Below are 18,786 nucleotides of genomic sequence, written 5' to 3'. Positions count from 1 at the left end.
CTTCGATTTGCGTGAAACTTTGTCCTAAGGGGTAACTTTTGTCCCTGATCACGAATCCGAGGTCCGTTTTTTGATATCTCGTGACGGAGGGGCGGTACGACCCCTTTCATTTTAGAACATGCGAAAAAAGAGGTGTTTTTCAATAATTTGCAGCCTGAAACGGTGATGAGATAGAAATTTGGTGTCAAAGGGACTTTTATGTAAAATTAGACGCCCGATTAGATGGCGTACTCAGAATTCCGAAAAAACGTATTTTCATCGAAAAAAACACTAAAAAAGTTATAAAAATTCTCCCATTTTCCGTTACTCGACTGTAAAAAAATTTGGAACATGTCATTTTATGGGAAATTTAATGTACTTTTCGAATCTGCATTGACCCAGAAGGGTCATTTTTTCATTTAGAACAAAATTTTTCATTTTAAAATTTCGTGTTTTTTCTAACTTTGCAGGGTTGTTTTTTAGAGTGTAATAATGTTCTACAAAGTTGTAGAACAGACAATTACAAAAAATTTGGTATATAGACCTAAGGGGTTTGCTCATAAACATCACAAGTTATCGCGATTTTACGAAAAAAAAGTTTTGAAAAATTTTGTCGTCGTCGATCATGGCCGTTCATGGTCACCCGCGACAGACACGGACGACGAAACAAAGAGAAACGCAAAAAGTAACTCTTTCAAAACTTTTTTTCGTAAAATCGCGATAACTCGTGATGTTTATAAGCAAACCCCTTATGTCTATATATCAAAATTTTTGTAATTGTCTGTTCTACATTTTTGTAGAACACTGTTACACTCTAAAAAATAACCCTACAAAGTTAGAAAAAACACGAAATTTTAAAATGAAAAATTTTGTTCTAAATGAAAAATGACCCTTCTGGGTCAATGTAGATTCGAAAAGTACATTAAATTTCCCATAAAATGACATGTTCCAAAAATTTTTACAGTCGAGTAACGGAAAATGGGAGAATTTTAAAACTTTTTAGTGTTTTTCGATGAAAATACGTTTTTCGAATTCTGAGTACGCCATCTTATCGGGCGTCTAATTTTACATAAAAGTCCCTTTGACACTAAATTTCTATCTCATCACCGTTCCAGGCTGCAAATTATTGAAAAACACCTCTTTTTTCGCATGTTCAAAAATGGAAGGGGTCGTACCGCCCCTCCGTCACGAGATATCAAAAAACGGGCCTCGGATTCGTGATCAGGGACAAAAGTTACCCCTTAGGACAAAGTTTCACGCAAATCGAAGAGGGGTCGGGGCAACTTTTCCCGATTACGTGTGAGTTGGTAGAGAATTACCCACATATTATAACCACGGATACGTCACGACTGTCATCCACATACAAAGCGATTGAAGTCAAAATCGAACCAAGATCGAACCAAGTTTTTGCAGCGAGGTTTTTGAAAATGTTGTATGCACATGAATTGCAACAATAAAAACTTTTTTTTAATCACCAAGCTTTTTTTTTTCAAGCGATTTACATTTAATTCCAGATTTCCAGAGTTTTTTTTGAAAAGGACCAATAAACTATTGTCTTTCATATGTTTATAGGACCTAATAAAAAAACTCTAGATTTGAACTTACATTAATATTCAAATAACTTGTAGCAAACTGGTAAAATTGGAATTCTAAATTTTAGTAGGGGAAAATGCTAAATTCAATGTTCCAAAATTTTATCAGCGTTTGTTAAATTCGATTCTAACCAAAATTTTAAATGAAACAACCTGGTGCATGAATGGATGCAATGAATAATCTTCGAAATATGTTGATCAAACTCGTGGTTGAATTATGTTTAAATGTTAAATTAACTGAGTATTCTAAAAATGTGATTGAATTTAAACCAACAGTCAGGTGAGTCAGGTAGAATCTTACCTTGCTAATTTTGTTTCAAGAAAACTGAATATATTTAATTTTTAGTTTAATGTTACGTGTTGTTCTAGTACAACTTTGTTTATCGGTCTTATAAATAAAAAAAAAGAGGAAATCTGTACGTAATACTTGTCATTTGATTAAATATATAAGCAAAAGATGATGAAAACTAAAAATTTATTAATTTGAAGATAAAAGTTTATTAATTTGTTTCATACAACATTTTCAAAAACCCCAAGTAAACAACATTGACAGCGCCTCTGGCGGTGACTTCGGAAAGTGCCTGTCAGATCCCTGATTATAACCAAAACACACAAAAATATGTTGATTCGGTTGAAATCCAAAATTCATAAAAGTGGTTTACAGTTGAGCATAAACCCAACCAATTACACTTTTCTGTAGTGATTTGTTTACTCAATGGGCCCAGAAACATTACTCAAAAAAGAATTCATCAAAATAATGATCTGAATATCAAAAACATTGCGGTTTTTTGAAAGGGGTGTGCAATTTTATCAGAAAATCTCCCAAATTTCCAATAAAACCTTTATAACTTTTTTCCCTTATTTTCAATCACTTTGCGTGCTTCAGGAAAAATGTTCCTTGCATCATTTCCCATATGAAATGATATGATCTGAACCATAAATCATGCCCATGTAGACTTATAATAATACTATTTCGTTACCCCCCCTTTGATATTATCTAGCCAAATTTTTGAAAAAGGCGAATAGTTTAAATAATTATAATTTTTGCCTCGTTTCGGTTTAAAACGACAAAATAAGCAGTTTGGAATCATTTTTGTAAAAAACTTGTTTAGAGATACGCCTCGTCCAAATATTAGTCTAGAACAGTTGAAAGGAGCGTGCCGCGAAAGCCGTCACGAAAAAAAAGTTTCCCATGCAAATTTTGAGTTGCGTAATTAATGGCCGGATCCGGCGAGGCCCACTGGCCATCTGTCGGTGAATACGCGCAACTCACGAAAACTGTCAGCTTAGGGTCCGGCTGGTGAAACCCTATACCTTTCTTTGGTAAGAAAGGCAAAATGGTTTTAGCTTAATATTTCATGTCAGATTCTTCTATGATATACCAACAATTTTTTGACAAAGAACTTTGTCCTAAGAGCACTGTCTATGGGTGTCAATCCAAAATTTCGCGAAGCGAATGTGTAACGAAATTGTGTCGTTTTTCAAATGCTTAGGGGAAAGTGGGGCAAGTGTAACAAGCTAAGGAAATGCTCGTTATAACCCATCAAAAACGTTGAAAAATCTGTCGAATTTTTCATAATCATCTTATTCCAGGTCTTGACTAAGACTTTGATAGAACAAGTTTTCAAAAAATCCTGTTTTTTAATGTAAATTCCGTACGTTCTTCTCAACTAGTGGGGCAAGACGAACAACCCGTAGGGGCAAGAGGAACAATTCATGAAACACACGGAGAAAAAAGAGTTCCCAAAATCGTGAACAAGCGTTCATGAAAATGGGAACCTCGAACAAAGTGTTCAAATCTCATGGTACGATTTTGAAAAACGTACCATGAAAATTGAACACTTTGTTCGTGGTTCCCATTTTCATGAACGCTTGTTCACGATTTTAGAACTCTTTTTCTCCGTGCAACATGTCAATTTGCTAACAAGTGAACTGTTATCACTTAGATACATCAGATTAGAATGTATTTGAAACGTTTCTTTTATTTTTAGATTAAATAATAATATTTTACTAAAAAATTGATCGTTTTTACGAAAAAAAATATTACTCAGATGAAAAAAAGGAAATTTTCATAATATCACTATATTTTGCATGAACATTTTTTTTAAAAATTGATTATCAGTTTTCAAGTACTTTTATGTATTTTTTCCCAATAAAATATGTTGTTGCAACAATTCGTAATTTTTTCCATACTAAAAATCCATACACTTGCCCCACCTGATCAAGATTTTTTAAAAACTCTCAACAAAAATAACTAAAAGTTTAATCATACTTTATAATAGGTGCAAGTCATTGGTAGGGACACTACTGATCTAGGAAAATAGCATTTTCATAATATGAGCCGTAAAACGAACTCTAAGCCTGATTTTGTACCATCCAAATATTATAAGATAACAAAGGTTTTGAAAAAAAACGTCATTCAAGCTTAAGCCCTTTGGCGTTTACGTCGTTTTGGCGGTTATGTGGTAGTAGAATCAGCCAATTGCATTGCTAGCAACAATACCTCATACTGGAAATAACCAAAATTGTAAAAATTAAGGCCGTACGAACGATTGTTCGTCTTGCCCCATATGGTCGTCTTTCCCCACCTTCCCCTATATCAGAGGTGCCCAAGTAGCACACTTTGTTCGCCAAAAGATTTCCGAACTTGTTGTTGAACTCATTCACTATGTTTTCCCAACGTCCCTGAGAACTCTTGAATGCTGGAAAAAGCGCACATTTTTCTGTTGTTAAACATCTCTTAACCTGTTAGAAATGTGCGTGGTGTTATTAAGTTTTAACAGCGCACGTCCTACTTGCATATAGAACGTTTGTTGAACATGTCATAAGAACTCTTGACTTTAAGATTCTGAACCGGGTTGGATAACGTCGTTAGAATCGTTTAGCAACATTCTGCCTTTAAGATTTTTTTCAATTATGTTTGAGTGCTAATTAACATCGCTTGCTACTACTACTTTACAACTGCTGCTGGTTCTCGGTGCTGCATTTTAAGTTTTCCTTTTTGATGAAGAATGCTCAGGGCAAGTACCGAACCCAAGATCACTCCAAATGTCAAGTCCGGGCGCGCGTCTTGCTTCTTTCCACGAAGGGTTATGTTGGATGAGCAGGCCTAAACGTCAATAAGAAGTCTGCGGTCATCTAGGTTTTACCAAGTTTACTAACAGTTTTCCAAAACTTCTTTTGAACATAAGCAGTTTCTATTTTTAGAACTATCTGTGCATGTTTCGTCAACATGTTCTTGCTCGGTTTTTAAACACGAACGCGAAATACACATAAACATCTTGTTTACGTGAAATCCTATCCGAAGCCAGAGGTCAATTCTACTATGTTATCATGCTTAGCAAACTGAAATGGAACATCATGTCTGCAAATGTCATTTTGCTTTTCGAGTTCCACAAGCATGTTCCATTTGAGTCAGTCTGTTGCTAGATTTGGCATTTGTGTTACACAATCATGTTGAACAATGGTTTTTTGATCAAAATGAGAACAATTGACCAAATTTTATGACACTTGTTCAATAATTAACGTATATAAACGCTTGTGCAGCAATTGTTCAACAACAAAATAAAAAGCGATGTTTTACTTGCTACTTGGGGTGAGTGGGATACCACGGAGAAAGGCAGATGGACGCATCGGCTGATCCCGTCTGTATCCACGTGGGTGAGCAGAAGGCACGGAGAGGTCTCCTTCCACCTCACACAGTTCCTGTCGGGCCATGGCTGCTTCAGGAAGTACCTGCACAGGTTCGGACATTCAGAGTCTCCTCTCTGTCCGGATTGCGACGAATGCGAGGAAACACCGGAGCACGTGGTGTTCGCCTGCCCTCGCTTCGAGGCAGCGCGAAGCGAAATGCTGGCCATTATCGGAGCAGACACCAGCCCAGATAATGTGGTGCAAAGAATGTGCAGCGACATTGCCAAGTGTAATGCGGTCGTCGGAGCGGTGACGCAGATCACTTCGGCTCTCCAGCAGAAATGGAGAGACGATCAGAGGAGGAACGACTAGAAGCCTAGTCGAAAACCCACGAGTGTGGCTGTAAAGGAGAGCACGTTATGATGGTCGGCTCTACCAAATCGGTACACGTCTCGATGTTCACAGGAGTCGAGAACCCACGAGTGTGGCTGTGAAGGAGAGCACGTTATGACGGTTGGCTCTACCAAATCGGTACACGTCTCGATGGTCCAAGGAGAGGGCTGCATATGACTAGCCGATCAAAAGCAACGCGATTCTTGGGCGCGGTTAAACCCTCGCATGGACTCATATGTATGTGGAACAGGAAATGGTTCTACACGGATAGAAATCCTGTCCGGGAAATCGACAACATTGTTCTCGATTCGTTCTGAAATTCGTTTCAGAATGTTGTCGACCAGTCGTCCGGTAACATTTGCAACAAAATCGAGAACAATGTTGTCGATTTTGAGTCGTCACGGTTGGTGACGCCTGGCAAAACAAAAAGCACGCAGCCATCCCGAATGGTTTAATCGGTTTTTGAATTGACCGTTGGTTTTGGTTTTTGAATTGACCGTTGGATATTTCTGTTGGTTCAGTAAAACAGTTGATTCGTTTTTTTATTTATTGAGGCAAAAAATACATAATTAATTAAAAAACTAATCTTTGTGAGTGTGTGTGTGTGTGTGTGTGTGTGTGTGTGTGTGTGTGTGTGTGTGTGTGTGTGTGTGTGTGTGTGTGTGTGTGTGTGTGGGGATTTGGGAATTTAGGAATTTGGGAACTTAGGAATTTAGGAATTTGGGAATTTGGGAATTTGGGCATATGGGAATTTGGGAATTTTGGAATTTAGGAATTTGGGAATTTGAGAATTTGGGAATATAAGAATGTGAGAATTTGGGAATTTAAGAATTTAGGAATTTGAGAATTATTTAGGAATTCAGGAATTTAGGAATTTAGGAATTTGGGAATTTGGGAATTTGGGAATTTGGGAATTTGGGAATATGGGAATTTGGGAATTTGGGAATGTAGGAATTTGGGAATTCGGGAATTTAGGAATATAGGAAAAAAGGAATTTAGGAATATAAGAATTTAGGAATTTGGGAATTTGGGTATTTAGGAATTTGGGAATTTGGGAATATGGGAATTTGGAAATTTGGGAATTTGGTATTTAGGAATTAAGGAATTTGGGAATTTGGGAATTTAGGAATTTAAGAATTTAGGAATATAGGAATTAAGTAATTTAGGAATTTAAGAATTTGGGAATTTGAGAATTTGGGAATTTGGGAATTTGGAAATTTGGGAATTTGGGTATTTGGGTATTTAGGAATATAGGAATTTAGGAATTTGGGAATTTAAGAATATGGGAATGTGAGAATTTGGGAATTTGGCAATTTAGGAATTTAGGAATTCAGGAATTTAGGAAGTTAAGAATTTGAGAATTTGAGGAATTTGGGAATATGGGAATTTGGGAATTTGGGAATTCGGGAATTTGGGAATATAGGAAAATTGGAATTTAGGAATATAAGAATTTAGGAATTTAGGAATTTGGGAATTTGGGAATATGGGAATATGGGAATATGGGAATTTGGAAATTTGGGATTTTGGGTATTTAGGAATTTAGGAATTTAGGAATTTGGGAATCTGGGAATATGGGAATTTGGGTATTTAGGAATTAAGGAATTTGGGAATTTGGGAATTTGGGAATTTAGGAATTTAGGAATTTAGGAATTTAGGAATTTAGGAATTTAAGAATTTGGGAATTTGGGAATTTGGGAATATGGGAATTCGGGTATTTAAGGAATTTGGGAATTTAGGAATTTAGGAATTTAGAAATTTAAGAATTTGGGAATTTGGGAATTTGGGAATTTGGGAATATGGGAATTTGGAAATTTAGGAATAGGAATTCAGGAATTTAGGAATTTAGAAATTTAGGAACTCAGGAATTTGGGAATTTGGGAACATGGGAATTTAGAAATTTGGGAATTTGGGTATTTGGGTATTTATGAATTAAGGAATTTGGAAATTTGGGAATTTAGGAATTTAGGAATTTAAGAATTTGGGAATTTGGGAATATGGGAATTTGGAATTTTGGGAATTTTGGTATTTAGGAATTTAAGAATTTGGGAATTTAGGAATATGGGAATTTGGAAATTTGGGAATTTGGGTATTTAGGTATTAGGAATTTAAGAATTTGGGTATTTGAGAATTTGGGAATTTTGGAAATTTTTTGAATTTTGGAATTTATGATTTTATGAATTTAGGAATTAAGGAATATAGAAATTTAGGAATTAAGGAATATAGGAATTTAGGAATTGAGGAATTTAGGAGTTTAGGAATTTAGGAATTGTAGAATTTCAGAATTTTAGAATTTTAGAATTTTAGAATTTTAGAATTTTAGAATTTTAGAATTTTAGAATTTTAGAATTTTAGAATTTTAGAATATTAGAATTTTAGAGTTTTAGGATTTTAGAATTTTAGAGTTTTAGAATTTTAGAATTTTAGAATTTTAGAATTTTAGAATTTTAGAATTTTAGAATTTTAGAATTTTAGAATTTTAAATTTTAGAATTTTAGAATTTTAAATTTTAGAATTTTAGAATTTTAAATTTTAAATTTTAAATTTTAGAATTTTAGAATTTTAGAATTTTAGAATTTTAAATTTTAGAATTTTAGAATTTTAAATTTTAGAATTTTAAATTTTAGAATTTTAAATTTTAAATTTTAGAATTTTAAATTTTAAATTTTAGAATTTTAGAATTTTAGAATTTTAGAATTTTAAATTTTAGAATTTTAGAATTTTAGAATTTTAAATTTTAGAATTTTAAATTTTAAATTTTAAATTTTAGAATTTTAGAATTTTAGAATTTTAGAATTTTAAATTTTAAATTTTAGAATTTTAGAATTTTAGAATTTTAAATTTTAGAATTTTAGAATTTTAAATTTTAAATTTTAGAATTTTAGAATTTTAGAATTTTAAATTTTAAATTTTAAATTTTAGAATTTTAAATTTTAGAATTTTAGAATTTTTTTAGAATTTTAGAATTTTAGAATTTTAGAATTTTAGAATTTTAAATTTTAGAATTTTAGAATTTTAGAATTTTAGAATTTTAGAATTTTAGAATTTTAGAATTTTAAATTTTAGAATTTTAAATTTTAGAATTTTAGAATTTTAAATTTTAGAATTTTAGAATTTTAGAATTTTAAATTTTAGAATTTTAAATTTTAAATTTTAGAATTTTAAATTTTAGAATTTTAGAATTTTAGAATTTTAGAATTTTAGAATTTTAGAATTTTAAATTTTAAATTTTAAATTTTAGAATTTTAGAATTTTAGAATTTTAGAATTTTAGAATTTTAAATTTTAGAATTTTAGAATTTTAAATTTTAGAATTTTAGAATTTTAGAATTTTAGAATTTTAGAATTTTAAATTTTAGAATTTTAGAATTTTAGAATTTTAAATTTTAGAATTTTAGAATTTTAGAATTTTAGAATTTTAGAATTTTAAATTTTAAATTTTAGAATTTTAGAATTTTAGAATTTTAAATTTTAAATTTTAGAATTTTAGAATTTTAAATTTTAGAATTTTAGAATTTTAAATTTTAAATTTTAGAATTTTAAATTTTAGAATTTTAAATTTTAGAATTTTAGAATTTTAGAATTTTAGAATTTTAAATTTTAAATTTTAAATTTTAAATTTTAGAATTTTAGAATTTTAGAATTTTAGAATTTTAGAATTTTAAATTTTAGAATTTTAGAATTTTAAATTTTAGAATTTTAGAATTTTAAATTTTAGAATTTTAAATTTTAGAATTTTAGAATTTTAGAATTTTAGAATTTTAGAATTTTAGAATTTTAGAATTTTAGAATTTTAAATTTTAGAATTTTAGAATTTTAGAATTTTAAATTTTAGAATTTTAGAATTTTAGAATTTTAGAATTTTAGAATTTTAGAATTTTAGAATTTTAGAATTTTAGAATTTTAGAATTTTAAATTTTAGAATTTTAGAATTTTAGAATTTTAAATTTTAGAATTTTAAATTTTAGAATTTAGAATTTTAGAATTTTAAATTTTAGAATTTTAAATTTTAGAATTTTAAATTTTAAATTTTAGAATTTTAGAATTTTAAATTTTAAATTTTAGAATTTTAGAATTTTAAATTTTAGAATTTTAGAATTTTAGAATTTTAAATTTTAGAATTTTAGAATTTTAAATTTTAGAATTTTAAATTTTAAATTTTAAATTTTAGAATTTTAAATTTTTAGAATTTTAGAATTTTAGAATTTTAGAATTTTAAATTTTAAATTTTAGAATTTTAAATTTTAGAATTTTAGAATTTTAAATTTTAGAATTTTAGAATTTTGGTTAAAAAATTTAAAACTTAGAATATTTGAATAAAAATTTTGAAATTTAGAAGAGGTTTAGAAAAAGTGTTTAAGAGGAGGAGGAGGAGGAGGAGGAGGAGGAGGAGGAGGAGGAGGAGGAGGAGGAGGAGGAGGAGGAGGAGGAGGAGGAGGAGGAGGAGAGGAGGAGGAGGAGGAGGAGGAGGGAGGAGGAGGAGGAGGAGGAGGAGGAGGAGGAGGAGGAGGAGGAGGAGGAGGAGGAGGAGGAGGGAGGAGGAGGAGGAGGAGGAGGAGGAGGAGGAGGAGGGAGGAGGAGGAGGAGGAGGAGGAGGAGGGAGGAGGAGGAGGAGGAGGGAGGAGGAGGAGGAGGAGGAGGAGGAGGAGGAGGAGGAGGAGGAGGAGGAGGAGGAGGAGGAGGAGGAGGAGGAGGAGGAGGAGGAGGAGGAGGAGGAGGGAGGAGGAGGAGGAGGAGGAGGAGGAGGAGGAGGAGGAGGAGGAGGAGGAGGAGGAGGAGGAGGAGGAGGACAGGTTTAGTTCTGGAATGACGGACACCTTCAAAATTGCTTCGTCGGACCCTCCTACTCATCTGTTAGCAGCCAAGTTTTCCCGGGACGTCAATCAACGGCAGAACGGCAACGGCTCGTTGCTGATTTTCTTCCGCTGGACAATATCTTCTCCTTGGCAGGAGCAGGAGTTCTATTGAGGGAAAAGGTTGATTAGGTTATGATATTTCGGGAGGTTTTTATCATTCAAACTTACCACACTTCATGGAGTAGCTTCATGGTCGCTCAGAAAGTCACGCCGCGCGAAACCATAGTGGGAAAAGTTTCCACGCGATATCCATCGGTTCGTGCCAGTAAAAACACCGCTGGGGGAGCACATCGGAGCGGCGGAAGGCCGCTTAGGTTCGGCACCGCTGTCAAGAATCGGCACTCGTGATTCCAAGCCTGCGCCGTTGTCGAAAACCTGGCCGAACTAAGTGCGGCCAACGACGTCGGACGAGCTGCTGGTCAACACGCGGACCCGGCGAACAAAAACCACGCTCCGCTGGCCGTCCATGCGAGCCCACCGGACAAGAGCCACGTTCCGCTGGCCAACGCCGAAAAAGAACTAAGGGCCGCTGTCCAACAACCGTCCTCGCCGAAGAACCACGCGCCGCAATGCTAGCGGACTCCCGAAGAACCAGGACGGGTCGTCCCCGTCATTCTTCGCCAGCAGAACCGAACGTGATCCGGAGGGAACCGGGTCGTCAGATAACCACACGTCGCACCAGATAACCACACGTCACTCAAACTAAAAACCAAAACATAAACAAAAAGTCGCAATCGCGCGGTGGAATTGGGTTGCGGTTTTGGTTGCGTTTGACAGTTGTTACGCTTCAGAAAATTTGAGAAAAGCGGGGGGCGATTTCAAACACAAATGTTTTCGAATGTGAGGAAAATGTTGTCGTTTTTGAAAACATTTGAAACGAAATCGAAAACAAACGATGTTTTCGATTTCAAGACAGTTTGATTTTGGATTTGCGGACCGGATTTCTATCCGTGTAGTACCCGGCATGGATCCTGTAAGTAGAGTAGTGCAGAAAATGCAACGCCTCCCCCCGAAGTTATACCGAAAGGTGGTCCCGGGGGGAAAAGGGCATGGCGTTCAAGGACTGGTTTAGTGGGTCGGGAAATTCTTTTTTTCCCAACCCCACACTACCTGAGAAATTAATTACGGTAATGGTTAATGGTAGCAGATTCCGACCTTGTAAAAAAAACACACACGCACGCACGCAACCATTGAAAGACACAGTTTGTGCAACAACTTGGGAGGAAATTTGTTCTAATGAAGGTTGTAAGGACGGTCACCGGAAAACCAGAATGATTTAGGGCAATGGGGTTGGGATCGTTGGTAACAATTTGGTAGGATATTGGCCACAACTTGAAGTGGCCGTCGTCCTCAGGGAAGGTTCCCCCGTGGTAACATTTACCGGACCATACAAGTTTTGGCAATATGGGTATCAAAATTCATGGATTTGATACTGGACATAGAAATGGCCACAACCTGGGGTGGCCGGTGCCCCGGTAGGTTCCCCGGGGGACATTTACCGAACCATACGAGTTGTGGCAATATGGATATCAAAATTCATGGTTTTGAAACTGGTAATGTTAATTGCAATTTTTACAGGGTTGGCCCTACCTGGAGTAGCCATTGCCCTGGGGAAAGGTTCTACCGGGGGAACATTTATCGAACCATACTTGTTTTGGCAATATTTTCGTGTTTTGACAATTAATTCAACAGAGGTGTCAATGATTGAAAACATTGAATTAGAATAAGATGTTTAGAATTAAATAAATAGGCAATCATTTAAAAAAATAATAATAAAAATTTATTTTTTTAAGAGTTTATTTAAAAAGTTCTTTGGTCATGTAGAACATAGTCACCTGCACCTTTTTTCAACCATATTGGTCATGTAGAACATAACCACCTGCACCTTTTTTAACTATATTACAATCAACTTACCCTTCGCTTACTCCTAATGTTCTCTAGCTGTCTTTGCGTACATTCTCCTATACTTTTCGAGCCCCATAACTCAAAACCTATTCGAGCATAGGTAAATGTCATCGATCCGATTGGTAGAAAGTAAGTCAAGAACATAAAAACAACGTTATATCTGTAAAAAAAATAGAATTGTATCAGTATTTGTGGAACAAAATTTACAAACATAGCAGGCCTGGAAAACGGATTTCAGAGATTCGCGCATTTAAAAAAAAGCACAGATTATGATACTGCAGTTGACGCTCTATATGTCGATATTGAAGGGAACATGAGATAAAGAGGCATCACGTAGTACACGTACCATGCAATTTGAACACTTTGTTCGTGATTCCGAATTTCGTAAACACTTGTTCACGATTTTGGGAACACATTTTTCTCCGTGTAGGATAGAATATCGAGAAAGGATATCGACAACAAGAGAGTCGACCGTATGTATGAATCTAGTAACACGGTGGGTAAGAAGGGGATTATTATGCGACTTGCATGCACCTCGGAAATTCTTTCTGGAGGTTGTTGGGGGGACTATTCTGAGTCAGAAAAATCAACTTCCAAAATATTCTGTCGGTGAAAACTGATTTTATCTCGATTTGAAGTTAAAAAACCTATTGTATCACCTAAAAACTCAAAAATACGTCTAAAAACATTTTCATCTAGATATCAATTTTTAGTTCACAAAATATATTACTGACATAGTACACCTTCAATCGATCCATTACTTGAGTCCCAGCGTCATCAGGAGGTGTAAAATAATGTTATTTCTAAAAAAAAAATATTTTCGATTTGTTCTGGTAAATAAACTGTCATGTCTGAATTCAAAAACTAATGTTGTAGCATTGTTGCAAACGTAATGAAGAACAATTTTGCAGAAAAAAGTATGACATTTTATCCATTTAAAGTAAAGTTATGTCTATTTTAGTGGGACATTTTTTATCAATTTTCAAAATTCTTCGATATTTAACTCATGCTTGTTAAAAACAGCTACTATGATCATACTCAGAAGGATGTAGTAAAAATTATAATTTGACGGTCATTCAGGGGCTGGTTACGGTGGGCATACTGAGCTAAAATTCCAAATATGAGCTTGATTGAACTTAACAGGAGCTGGCGTTTTGCACTTGAATTTTTAATGAGATCTTACTCGTAGAAAACACTTTTTTCAAAAATGCAGATTTTTTGTCACTTTGGCCACTGAAGCGTTTATTTGAAACATCATTGGCGTGTAGGACAGGTCCTTGCAGATGTTTTGACCTATATAAAATTGAAGTTTTGAGCAAAATTAAATGGCGCTACGCTTATGTTTTCTGCTGAGACGTTTTTCTTAAAAATAAAAAAAAAATGAAGGCCTGTACAGAGCTCCAGAGTGCTTCAATTCAATATTCTATATACCAAAACATCTGCAAGGATTTGTCCTACACGCCAATGATGTTTAAAATAAACGCTTCAGTGGCCAAAGTGACAAAAAAATCTACATTTTTGAAAAAAGTATTTTCTACGAGTTAGGTAGATCTCATTAAAAATTCAAATGCAATACGCCAGCTCCGGTTAAATTCAATCAAGCTCATATTTGGAACTAGAGCTCAGTATGCCCACCGTAACCAGCCCCTTAATGACCGCCAAATTATAATTTTTGTTACATCCTCCTAAGTATGATCATAGTAGCTGTTTTCAACAAGCATGAGTTAAATATCGAAGAATTTTGAAAATTGGTAGAAATTTTCCCACTAAAATAGACATAACTTTCTTTTAAATGGATAAAATGTCATACTTTTTTCTGCAAAATTGTTTTTCATTTCGTTTGCAACAATGCTACAACATTAGTTTTTGAATTCAGGCATGATAATTTATTTACCAGAGCAAATTGAAAATATTTTTTTTTAGAAATAACATTATTTTACACCTCCTGATGACGCTGGTACTCAAGTCATGGATCGATTTAAGGTGTACTATGTCAGTAATATATTTTGTGAACTAAAAATTGATATCTAGATGAAAATGTACATCTTTGTCCAGAGATAGACCGAGTTTTTAGACGTATTTTTAATTTTTTAGGTGATATATTAGGTTTTTTAACTTCAAATCGAGATAAAATCAGTTTTCACCGACAGAATATTTTGGAAGTTGATTTTTCTGACTCAGAATAGTCCCCCCAACAACCTCCAGAAAGAATTTCCGAGGTGCATGTAAGTCGCATAATAATCCCGTTCTTACCCACCGTGGTAACTCTAAAGCCTGGTCTACAATCGGAAACTCGCAGGATAGCAGATGCAAGCGCAAGTTTTAAACTCATGCAAATCAATCTGATCTTCTACATTCTACAATGACAATGCTGCGGTGCTGCGATTCTGTACTAAAATCACAGACCGCAGGTCGCAAGTTCAAAATTTTGAAATAAATTAAAAATTTCGGAGAACTTCTGCGTTGAAGGTTCCAAATGGGAAATCACAGCAACCAACGCAGCCCTCTGTAGATACTCGCAGGAAAGTCTACGTATTTAAAACGATTTTTTTTTACATCTGACATCGCGGCGCAGGATGCAGGATCGCAGCAGTTTCCCGATGTAGATCAGGCTTTAATTTGCGGTCTTTGTGTGTTCTAATCAACCCTCTAACGCCCATGGTTACTCCAGAGCACCACTAATTTTTGTCTTCAAACTAGATTTCTTTGCAACCATGCATTTTTTCAACCTTATTCAATTTGCGTTAGTTTATATATGTTGTAAGCTAAAGAGCGAGTCCACGAACAGGACATACCGACATACAATCTGCCTGAAATTTTCAGGGTTTGTTTGTACATATAAAACTAGCATCTGGCCAAAATATGAACACTCTAAACCAATGGGAAGTGGGGCAAATCGGGACACAAAGTTTGAAAGTTCAAAAACGTCAAAAAACTTAAAAATGTTGTAATTTAGGCAAAATTCTATTTATTTCAAAAATTAAAATCAATCTGAAAGGGCTTGAAAAATGCAATAAAATGCAGGATAGAGCATCCCAATTGATTGAATCTCAAGGGAGTTATTGGCATTTTAGTGAAAAAATAGCACAATTTCCAAACTCAAATAAAAAAGTGTTCCATCCAACTCAATCAACTCAACTCGACCTGCAGCTTATAGGGGACATCTGGGACTACCATCTGAGACTGAGAACCAAGCTTCCCTGCACCGTGCGGTACACGCGGTTCACTTGTACCTCGGTTTTGCTTTGGGACCATCCATGATCCACGTGGACACTTTTGGGAATCTGTCTGGCACTCACCCGAGGCATGAACCCAACGTATGAACCAAGGTGCTTCACTCGGTACGAGCAGAGGTACGTGCCGTGGTACGCGCTGGCGGTACAAACCGGGTTCAATACCACGGCGCGTACCACGGCACGCTGGGTTCATGCCTCGGGTGAGTGCCAGACACACAACCGAGGCGACGAGCCGAGATTGTCGTGGTGCGCTGGTACGATGAACCAAAATACCAACACACAATGGGTTCAGGCTCGTACCAAAGCTATAAAACCAAACCCGCGGTGTGCGTTGGCACTGGCGCATGGGAAGCTTGCTGAGAACGCTTTGGGTAAGGCAGTTTAACTTATTAAATAGACACTTTTTCTTTTAGAGATTTTTTTGGTTGTAAATTTTTGCTCGGGGGACCCCTTAGATCAAATTTTCAAGTGATAATTTTATCATATTCGTGTGCCTAAGACAGGGGTGCTCAAAGTTTTTGGAGGCCGGACCAAATTTGAAGCTCAAATGAGCTTGCGGGCCAAATGAGATATTAAAAAAAAAAAACAAATTGAGTTATTTTAATTTATAAGGCTGCAAAATACATCTATCAGCTGAAGTTTTTATTTTTTTTTGGTATTTTTTCAAAGTTTTCGTCAATTAAAAATGATAGAAAACATAATATGGCGGTTTTCCATAGGTATTGTTGATTTTATTGTTTTAGGTATTTGAAAAAAAAAAGTTTTTATCTGAATTTACTTGTGTTCTCAATACAATTACAATTGGACATTAATTGGAACCAACTACTGGCCAACCTTGACGCCGACACAGCTGCTGATACTTGGACAGGTGTTCTAACAGAAGCCATCAACACCTTCGTTCCAAGGAAACAGCGCCAGCCTCCAAGACATCCACCGTGGTCAACACCTCGACTGCAGATTTTGAAGTCCAGGAAACGCGCTGCCCTCAAGAAATACGCCAAACACCCGACAGATCGATGGAGAAACCATTATAGGTCAAGAAACCGGAAGTACAGTATCCTGAACAAACAACTTTTTCGTCGTCACCAACACCGAATCCAAAGCCGATTGAAACGAGACCCCAAGAAGTTCTGGAACCACGTAAACGAGCAGCGGAAAGAGACAGGTCTACCAACTGCGATGATACTCGACGGTGAAGAGGCTACTTCCACCGAGAGTATAAGCGATCTGTTTCGTAGCCAGTTCAGCAGCGTATTCACCAACGAAGCAGTAGGGGAAACGCATATTGCTAAGGCTGCTAGCAACGTTCCACTGCGACCTCCCATTGGACCTCACCCGGTGGTCACTTCCGAGTCCATCCGTCGTGCCTGCGCCTCTCTCAAAGGTTCTACCAGCTGCGGCCCAGACGGCATCCCCGCGTTTGTGCTAAAAAAGTGTTGCGATGCACTCGCGGAACCATTGGCTCAACTCTTCAATACCTCGCTTGCTACTGGAGTTTTCCCGTGTTGCTGGAAGAAGTCCTTTGTTTTCCCAGTCCACAAGAAGGGCCCAAAACGTGATGTCCGGAACTATCGCGGAATTGCTGCCCTCTGCGCAGTCAGCAAACTGTTCGAAGTAATCGTGCTGGATTTCATTAAGTTCAACTGCTGTGACTATGTCGCCCTGGAACAGCACGGCTTCATGGCGAAACGTTCCACCAACTCTAACTTGGTCTCCTACTCGTCCTTCATTCTTCGAACCATGCAGCAACGGAAGCAGATCGATGCCATCTATACGGACCTATCAGCGGCTTTCGACAAGCTGAACCACCGCATTGCTGTTGCGAAACTGGAACGCCTAGGTTTCGGCGGGCCCATGCTCGATTGGCTACGCTCCTATCTCACTGGCCGTGAAATGAGCGTTAAAATCGGTGACGTGATTTCCGCTACTTTCTCTGTTTTTCAGGCATTCCGCAAGGAAGCCATCTGGGCCCTCTGATCTTCCTCCTCTACATGAACGACGTGCATCATCTTTTAGGCTGTCACAAACTGTCGTATGCGGATGATATCAAACTGTTCACCGTTGTCGAGAATGATACCGACTGCCAGTTTCTTCAGGAGCAGCTCGACCTGTTCGCCAACTGGTGCTCCGAAAACAGGATGGTTCTGAACGCTTCCAAGTGCTCGGTTATCTCTTTCACACGCAAGCGCAACACAATGTCTTTCCACTACACACTTTCAAACACCACCATACCTAGGACCTCCTGTGTGAAAGATTTAGGTGTGATGCTGGATAGCAAAATGACGTTTGCTGACCACATTACGTATACAGTCTCCAAGGCTTCCAAAACTCTTGGCTTCATCTTTAGGATAGCTAAAAACTTCCGGGATTTAAGCTGTCTCAAAGCTCTTTATTGTTCGTTGGTCCGCTCTACTTTAGAGTACTGTTGTATTGTTTGGGCTCCCTTCTACCAGAACGCGATTCAACGCGTGGAGTCGGTCCAGCGGAAGTTCGTTAAGTACGCGCAACGTCACATTATCTGGCCTGATCCCGCCAATCCACCGAGTTACGCAGAGCGCTGTAAAATGCTTAATCTCGAACTTCTTACAGTAAGGCGTGACGTTTCCAAGGCGACCTTCGTTGCAGATCTCCTTCGATCGTCCATCGATTGTCCTGCCGTTTTGCAACTGGTAAACATAAACACTCGCCCTCGCGTACTCCGCAATCACTCGTTCTTGACTGTCCACAGGGCTCTCACAAACTATGGGCAGAACGAACCGGTTTCAAGTATGTGTCGTGTTTTTAACTTGTGCTCAGATCTGTTTGACTTTGACATCTCCCGTGACACTATCAAAAAACGATTCCTTAATCACCTGAAATCCCATCCCTAACCTGACGATACACACGTAGATTTTAGAACTGTGATATTTTTTTAATTTATTGAGTTAGTTTTAAGAGTGACCCCGTCTTGTATCATTTGAGTTTTGTGTACTTGTTGATGCGATAAGATGAGGTGGTTTTGTGCCTTTTTGAGAAAGTGTCTTTTATCGATAACCAGACACAGCTCAAGGGGGCTTTTGTCCACCTCCAATAAAGAAAAAATAACAAAAAATAACAATTTTACAATTACAAGATTCGACAAAAAACATTCTAGCGAAAAAACATTTATTCATCGAAAATTCCCTAAAATCATTTTTTTTGTATATCAGAACATGAA

At 36.4% G+C, this 18,786-nt stretch overlaps 1 protein-coding gene across 4 annotated transcripts in view; it reads right to left on the bottom strand.

Annotated features, from left to right (window-relative positions):
• The window catches only part of LOC119765323 (tachykinin-like peptides receptor 99D), a 265,090-nt gene that overhangs the window by 195,045 nt on the left and 51,259 nt on the right, over positions 1-18,786 (bottom strand). For all 4 annotated transcript variants that reach the window (XM_038248961.1, XM_038248962.1, XM_038248964.1 and 1 more), the window contains exon 3: positions 12,364-12,514. In XM_038248961.1, the coding sequence (XP_038104889.1) occupies positions 12,364-12,514 (151 nt within the window). The remainder of the gene's footprint in view (positions 1-12,363; positions 12,515-18,786) is intronic.

The sequence above is a fragment of the Culex quinquefasciatus genome, chromosome 1 (assembly GCF_015732765.1).
Source record: "Culex quinquefasciatus strain JHB chromosome 1, VPISU_Cqui_1.0_pri_paternal, whole genome shotgun sequence".
Taxonomy (NCBI): domain Eukaryota; kingdom Metazoa; phylum Arthropoda; class Insecta; order Diptera; family Culicidae; genus Culex; species Culex quinquefasciatus.
This window is presented reverse-complemented; position numbering and strand designations above follow the sequence as displayed.